Consider the following 8459-nt stretch of genomic DNA (forward strand, 5'->3'; position numbering starts at 1 on the left):
TAGTGGCAAATGCAGACCTCACAAGTGAGTCAGGGGAGAGTAGGTGAGTCTCTCAACCAATCGGGCGTGTAACGGCCCATAACCCTGTAAACTGCATCCTTGTTACCCTCACTCCGAGCTGTGAGTACCCAGTTGACCGTGGGTGTCGGCGCAGTTCACCACGCATAAAAAGTCTTTACTCACGTAAAAAGTCTTTACACGCTCCATGCTACCAGCGCGGGTCTCGAACTCGGGACCTCATGATTCGCAGGCAGGCCTGCAAACCAATCGGCCATATGCGTTGGTACTCCCCCCAGTCCAGGAATGCTTGGCCGAAAGTCACACCTCTTCTCGAGCGACACATCACACTCACAACTCTTTCACAGCACTACGCTGGCACTGCAATGTCTGCATGCCCCGTCTGTATCTTCCCGTCCAGACCATAGCCATACTCCCAAGTCCCTGCATAGGCTATCCGCAGTAATACTACTAATACTAGTACAAGTACAAGTAATAGATGGCCTGAGGCATACAGACTCAGTGTAGTCCCGGTCTCCACACCCTGGCCTGAGTCTCTGAGTCTGAGACTTGGGCTGGTGATAATATCGCCAGTATCCATGGTATCGGGATCATGGGACTGATTAATTTTAGTCTAGCCTAGTAGTACTAGTAGTCATGGTAGTAGTAGAGGTCTACTCAGTAGATCTCCTGTACATCATTGCACATTGTACTAATTCGGTTACTACATTGCAAGTACTGCTTGTACATGATCTGTGATGTGGTAGTCTCTACATACCTGCTGCCGGTATAATCCATGACCGGATCTCACAAAACCCAGCTGCTGTATCCTCTCCAGTACATTTAAACGGTGGTCACTAGGCCCTGCATGATGAAGGTTTCGGTTAGGAAGGCTTGGTCTTTGCCATTTGGAGCGTGATTATACCACGCACCGCCCAGAAATTTTAAAACTAACTGAGACATGTCTTCTAGTTCTGATTCATCTAGAGTTCGCTTCTACAAGAATATTCAACCAGAATATAGGTGCATATTCTAAATATTCAGCCCCCAAAAATAAGCTACACAATGAATAGCGGAATTTCATTCGTTGAAAACATCCAGCAGTGGCGGCATATGCTTTTATGCGGCAATGAAAAGTGACCACCGTCATTGTACATTCGAAATCACCTCACTATGAAAGAAATGGAAGAGTTACAAAGCCATTGAAATATTTGTGAAACAGATAGGTTTTAGCTAGTGCACAACAAGTGTAACGGTGCACAAAAGAATGTCTAAAAGTTCAAACATGTACAGTGTGTTGCGAAGCCAAATCATAATTCCCAGAGTGCACATAGTCATTACTACTTCAAGTAGTGCATTCTTGGGATACACTGTACATGGCATACGATCTAGTGAGGATAAGAAAGCACTTTTTCATTGACATAATTATACAGAGAAACCTTTGAAAAAAAGCTGCACGCCAAAAATGTAATTTCCACTCCCATGCTAGCACTACACCATACAAGGTAAGTCCATGTCCTGCTATCATGGTCGTGCAGCCAACAGAAAAAGCAATTATGAAAAAAATGATGTTTGTTCTGCGAGTAAGTGTTAGGAGAACAGTGGTTGTGTTTGTGTAGCGGCTTGAGGTACACTAGCAAAATGTCATGAACTTGAAGAATCCAGGTTACAGGATCAGAGCAAAGGATCCAGATTACAGGATCAGAGCAAAGGATCCAAATGACAGGATCAGAGCAGTCTTCTCTTTGAGAAAATAGATAGAATCCATTGGGATCAATATGCATTTGATTAGTTGTTAGTAAAGTGGAATGCAGCCAAGTTGCCAAGGTACAAACTCTGGCAGTTATACGAGATCTACCAGGTGTATCCGACTCGGCACACTGATATATGTTATGCCACCCAATGGTTTAGTGTGAGTACATGGTTCCTTATCAATGTTAAAAGCACTAAGTTACATACATCAGGGTTTTTTCTGCCTGTTCCACCAGTGAGTCCACAAACGTCGAAACAGCATTGTCCGAAGATGTCGGAGTGCATCATGTCTGTATACACTCCATGGCATGCACCTTCACAATACAAGCTAGGAACATGATTATATTCTTGTTCCTCCTCACAACGGTACCAGTGTCGGCATGTCCATGCAATCATCATCTTCTCTGTGTGAGTTGGTTTGTGTTCTGGACTTGCAGGCTGAAGACGAGGACTCTGTCACCGGTGTGATGCCTTGCATCTTCATGCTTGGGTGGCTCACCTCACTGTCTACGTACATCAACATACAGGCACAGCAATATAATAGACCATGAATGGGATTGAACAATTTTTTTATGCTTAAAAGCATTTAAAAATGCTTCACCTTGGCCGATTAAGACTAGGAAAAAAGAATAGCACGCAGCTGCTACGCATTATCCCAAGGGTAAACTAGGAATTTGAGAAAGCATGCTGCCAACTCGAGATTGAAGACATTAGCATCGTTTTATGAGTCCCCTATTACCAATTAGCTGCATGTGCCTCTCCAAATCTGCACCTTGTCTCAAAGACAACACACTGCGGTAATCACAGACACTGGACTGACCTGTAATACTGGGAGCTGTGTCCTACCTCTCCAAAGAGGGTCGACGTCCTACCTCTCCAAAGAGGGTCGACGTCCTACCTCTCCAAAGAGGGTCGACGTCCTACCTCTCCAAAGAGGGTCGACGTCCTACCTCTCCAAAGAGGGTCGACCTCCTACCTCTCCAAAGAGGGTCGACGTCCTACCTCTCCAAAGAGGGTCGACGTCCTACCTCTCCAAAGAGGGTCGACGTCCTACCTCTCCAAAGAGGGTCGCCTAACAGTCTACCAGGGTGTTGTGTGGCCCGTTTTGGAGTATGTTCTGCTTGTTTGGATGAGAGCTGCTCCCTCCCATTTCGAACATTCAGACTATGCCCATGTATTGCGGCATCATTGGTACCCGGGGACTGAGCTTCAGAGCCTCAGTCTATGGCAATATGTTAGAGCCTCAGTCTATGGCAATATGTTAGAGCCTCAGTCTATGGCAATATGTTAGAGCCTCAGTCTATGGCAATATGTTAGAGCCTCAGTCTATGGCAATATGTTAGAGCCTCAGTCTATGGCACTATGTTAGAGCCTCAGTCTATGGCAATATGTTAGAGCCTCAGTCTATGGCAATATGTTAGAGCCTCAGTCTATGGCAATATGTTAGAGCCTCAGTCTATGGCAATATGTTAGAGCCTCAGTCTATGGCACTATGTTAGAGCCTCAGTCTATGGCAATATGTTAGAGCCTCAGTCTATGGCAATATGTTAGAGCCTCAGTCTATGGCAATATGTTAGAGCCTCAGTCTATGGCAATATGTTAGAGCCTCAGTCTATGGCAATATGTTAGAGCCTCAGTCTATGGCACTATGTTAGAGCCTCAGTCTATGGCAATATGTTAGAGCCTCAGTCTATGGCAATATGTTAGAGCCTCAGTCTATGGCAATATGTTAGAGCCTCAGTCTATGGCAATATGTTAGAGCCTCAGTCTATGGCACTATGTTAGAGCCTCAGTCTATGGCAATATGTTAGAGCCTCAGTCTATGGCAATATGTTAGAGCCTCAGTCTATGGCAATATGTTAGAGCCTCAGTCTATGGCAATATGTTAGAGCCTCAGTCTATGGCAATATGTTAGAGCCTCAGTCTATGGCAATATGTTAGAGCCTCAGTCTATGGCACTATGTTAGAGCCTCAGTCTATGGCACTATGTTAGAGCCTCAGTCTATGGCACTATGTTAGAGCCTCAGTCTATGGCAATATGTTAGAGCCTCAGTCTATGGCAATATGTTAGAGCCTCAGTCTATGGCAATATGTTAGAGCCTCAGTCTATGGCAATATGTTAGAGCCTCAGTCTATGGCAATATGTTAGAGCCTCAGTCACTATGGCAATATGTTAGAGCCTCAGTCTATGGCACTATGTTAGAGCCTCAGTCTATGGCACTATGTTAGAGCCTCAGTCTATGGCAATATGTTAGAGCCTCAGTCTATGGCACTATGTTAGAGCCTCAGTCTATGGCAATATGTTACTGTACTAACATACATCCATGAACTGCACTTCCTCACCGGACCAACTCACCGGACCAACTAACCGGACCAACTCAGATTCTAGCAGTCCTCCAACCACGGCCAGAGCCCAATGACCCCACTCGCACTCGGCATGATCTCCATGTGGCCAATGGCCACGGCTATCAGCTGAAAAACCAGCTGCCGTGTCAAGCATTACCGCTTTATTATCATCTTTGGTGCTTGCAGTACAGCTATGAACCCAAGACCAGTGGTCGCGGAGCCCACTCAACCCTAACTACATACACTGTTTCTAGTTTAGCAGCTCCTACAGATAGCCGTTCATCATTTTCCTTTCTTCTCTTACCTTAGGGATTCGTAATAATGAAAAACTGTACTGGTAGTGCACTATTAGCGTGAGTTGCGTCTTGACTCGCCTTCAATTTCATAATAGTCCTGAGCATGCTTGTCCAGAGTCTCCGCACTGGATAGTACTTGTGAAGGATGAACAACAGGCATGTCTTCACCAGCATGGTTTGGTGGGCGCTTTGGCTGTAATTTGACTTGCTTTAGAATGGCTGGATGATTGATGGCTGGGTGCAAGTGTGGTGGTTGCAGCAGAGTAGACCTTGAACCTTGCCACGTCACTCCTTGAAGTGATCCAGGGGGCACAGATTGGCATTTCTGCTCGGGATCGGCATGGTAGGAAATTGGCATGGCCCTTGCAGCTCTGTTGGGCATGGAACTTCCTGTTCTCCCGAGCAGAGCATCTCGTATAGCATGGTCAACGGGACTGGGATTCTTGGCAGTGGATTCCTTGTTTTTGGACTTCGGCAACACACTACGTCTGTGAACATGAGCTGGTGTGTATGGACAAAATGAGGTGACCGAGTTGCTTCTAGCACAAGGGCAGTTGCACACCGGCTGGCTGGAGCTAGAGCCATCTTGTACGCATCTCTTGGAACATACTGCGCGGCTACCCATCGTTGGGATGGGGTTAAAGTTCCGGTTTTCACTCACCGGTACGTATTTGTGAGTTTGTATTCGCTGGTGATGATTGGTCAAGGCGCTATTCTCCTGAGACTTCTGTTTGTAGTATTGAAGAAGCTGTGGCGCACTATACAGGAACACTTGTAAGGACCTCGGACAACGGTTGGTGAAGTGCTTGGCCAACTCCAGGCTATTGACGAACACATGTCTGCAGAATGGGCAGCGCTCAATCTGACTGCCTGGCCTGGTCATTCGGTTCACTTGGTGTGCATGTATAACTGCGTCTGCCTGCCTTGCCTGTCGGTGGTGATGGGAACGAAGACGACCACTGGACTTGGAGGTGTGAGTGTGGGGTTTGGCACCATGGCTACTAGCTGATCCATTGCGATGTGCCGGGATCCGGGAAGATGATCTTGCACTCTTCTCGTAAGCATACTGCTGCTGCTGCTGCTGCTGATCAGGCATGTGCTGAGTTACCTCTGGACATGTTGCTGCCTTAGCACCATTCCATGTGGAGAGGTAGTCACCTGATGGTTGATTGTGCTGCGGGCAAGTCTGCTGTACTGTGCTAGCATTAGGTACAGCTTGATCAGCATAACCGTAATCAGGTGAATGCAAGGCACTGGCTGTAGGACTTGCTGTCCCTCGACCACTGGCACCCCCTGCAGTAGTTTGTTTCACTTGAACGGACATATCGCCTGCTTTCATTAGACTATCATCACTACATGGTGCATGCATGACCTGAAAAGCACACACACACATGCACATGCACATGCACACACACACACATGCACATGCACATGCACACACACACACATGCACATGCACATGCACACACACACACACACACACACACACACACCCACACCCACACACACACACACACACACACACATGGATAGAAAGCTGTCAATCAAGACTGAAGCACAATATGCCACCATACGCCATATTGAACTAAGCTCTACACAACAGAGTCCCCAAGGTCACACAGTAGCCCACTGCTGACAGCTACACTTCTCAAATAAATATGTTCAGCTAGTTTCCATCTAGTCTGAAAACTGCAAGGCTGTTGCTTGTTCCAATTTTTGGAAACACACTGATTTTTACAGGTCATTCCGACAAACCGACCAAAAACCGACTTTACTATCTTGCTTCAATTGCTCACGAAAGAAGGGCTCTATAAATCTGATGATTCTGAACCTTGAAATCCTAAAAATACTTTGGTTTCTAAATGGAGTGCTATCTCCATTTATACCCCCCCCCCCCCCGGCCTGGGGTCGACCCATTTAGATTTCTGCTCAGAGAAAAGTGAAACCGCCAGGTACCATACGCACCATATCCGGATTATTTTCTGATCCACTATTATTAAGGCAAGGGTAAGAGGAATCTCACTAGGACACTAAAGAATGGACTTACTTTATTGTCTCGAATCATGTGATCATTATACTGTAAATCTTCTGAACTACAGCAAGCTTGCCATGCAGTACTAGTATTCTCGTTTGATGAACGATGTCGTCCAGAGAGGGCAGTCAGACGGGTGGGAATTTCAAACTTCTATTTATGTAGTAGAAAAGCTGCTGCTCACCTGTGTTCACCTCCAGCCAAGCTATACTGTATAGCATACCGGTAATACAGACTGTCAGTACCAGTTCCGGTGCATGGCATTGAATTCAAAGCAGTCGGAGGCATAAATGTACTAGGATTTCAGGAGGTCTTGCCTCTCCACCCCTTCTCAGACTCATGGGTAGGATTAGCCTCGAATCGAGTGTGTACACTTCATTCCATCATCTCATCGTGTGGTTTTGCCTCCTTGCGGGTGATAATAATAATAATTATTATTATTTAGGTGTGAGGACTTGAAAGCAGGGTCTGACGCTGAACAAGCATTCATTCAAACTCTGAGGTTCACGTATACTATGTACAGTCGTACACAAATAACTCTCACCGGGAATCGCTGTCGAACAACCGTGTTGTTGATCTTCTCCCATCCCCTCTATGATTTCGTCCGGCATAAAACCTTGGTTATTTGGGTACTGTAGCGTGTGTTGTGTATCGTTACATATTTGGCTAGGGGCTCGCATTCTGGCCGGCGGATATAAACAATTGTCAAAATATTCAGGCTAACACACACTCCACGCTCACAGTGAGCGGTGGTGGCATCGTAACTCTCATTCAGTCAAAATAATTTGAGAGCCACAGCTCGTAAGCACGATTGCACACAACGTTTGTCACAAGTTTTCAAACATTTCCACTCACACTCACCGGCAAGCAATGGCATGGTCGCCTCTGAGTTTCGGACAGTCGCTACCAAATCCCAGTAGAAGTCTACTACGCGGCTGGTTTCCACTTGGAGAATGGTACAACCAAGAAGCGTTGCTGCCCCTCAATAACGACTTCTCGCTACCAAGACGGTCATTTTACACACTGATTACCGAAGCCTCCGATCGTGGTATTTGTGATGCTAGCGAAAGATCACGCTCGATTCGGCAAGTGCCGTCTTGCTCATTAGGCCGCCAAACTAGCACCGGCCACTGGCGTTATTTCGATACGTGTCCCTCGAATAGGACCAGCCCAGGAAAATACTTTTAGTAGCCCTCATCGAAGTGTTTCAATGTCTTGATGACGAGTTTCGATACAATAATCCTTCTAACGTTACAGTCATGTAGTGGGAAAGTAGACGCTCAGTGTTGTACTGCAATACAGTCGAGAAGAAGCCCTCGAACGATATTCGATAAAAGCAATTCAAGTATGAGCAGTGGATTTGCAGATATCGCAACTCACCACTTTCTTCTTTCTGGACACCACTGGCTGTGGATCTTCATGACTCGGAGTTGGGAACCGCAGTGCACAGGCTTCTTCATTCATTCCGGTTTGAAGATTTTTTTATTTTGTATTAGCTGCAGAATCCGATGATGTACTTCGACTTGTTCAATGTACTGTATACATGTACTGGAACACTGTACTCATGACACCAGTTTGTAGAAAATCCCTTTACTAAGGCTTTAGACTAGTTTAGTGTAGACGATGCTTCAAAGCCAAAGGCACTCGTAGTCTTACTCTTGATAGGAGCCCTGTCAATTTCATCTTGCTGTCAAGGAAAGAAGGCCTTTCAGGCTTTCGTTTGTCTTGTTACCCTACCGCGGGGAATACCCGTCCCAAGTCACAGTGCAGTATGAATACAGCCAGGCCCAGTGTCTACAATCATGTGCCCTCAAAATCCTGAGTCACCATCAATGGCATCATGAGTTGAAATTTCTCGGACTCGGCCAAACTAGAGCCGGACTTTGCGGGCACAGATAAGGGAAAAATTTACAAAAACTTCTTTTGATACAATTTCCAATTATGGGTGTGCTCGTGAACAGCGAACAGTGAAGCGCACCTGTATCTACGAGCACCGCTCACTACTCATCATGTAACGGGTGAATAGTGGCGAGGAT

General features: G+C 46.2%; 1 protein-coding gene across 1 annotated transcript; it reads right to left on the reverse strand.

The window, feature by feature from the left end:
- Window positions 1-1063: 1063 nt before the first annotated feature.
- On the reverse strand, window positions 1064-7833 carry LOC135830426 (uncharacterized). Its single transcript, XM_065342682.1, has 3 exons — window positions 7285-7833; window positions 4470-5763; window positions 1064-2256 (listed from the first exon to the last, which is right to left on the reverse strand). The coding sequence occupies exons 2-3, from the start codon at window positions 5758-5760 to the stop codon at window positions 2108-2110; spliced, it is 1440 nt and encodes a 479-aa protein (XP_065198754.1). The 5' UTR covers window positions 5761-5763; window positions 7285-7833; the 3' UTR covers window positions 1064-2107.
- Between the last annotated feature and the right edge of the window lie 626 nt (window positions 7834-8459).

This window comes from Sycon ciliatum, unplaced genomic scaffold (genome assembly GCF_964019385.1).
Source record: "Sycon ciliatum unplaced genomic scaffold, ocSycCili1.1 SCAFFOLD_287, whole genome shotgun sequence".
Classification (NCBI taxonomy): Eukaryota; Metazoa; Porifera; class Calcarea; order Leucosolenida; family Sycettidae; genus Sycon; species Sycon ciliatum.

Excerpts from the sequence above, each read along its gene's own strand:
- LOC135830426 (XM_065342682.1), bottom strand. The coding sequence starts at position 5,760 with ATGCATGCACCATGTAGTGATGATAGTCTAATGAAAGCAGGCGATATG. Across the intron at positions 2,257-4,469 it reads GGACTATTATGAAATTGAAG|ACAGTGAGGTGAGCCACCCA; the intron begins GCGAGTCAAGAC and ends TGATGTACGTAG.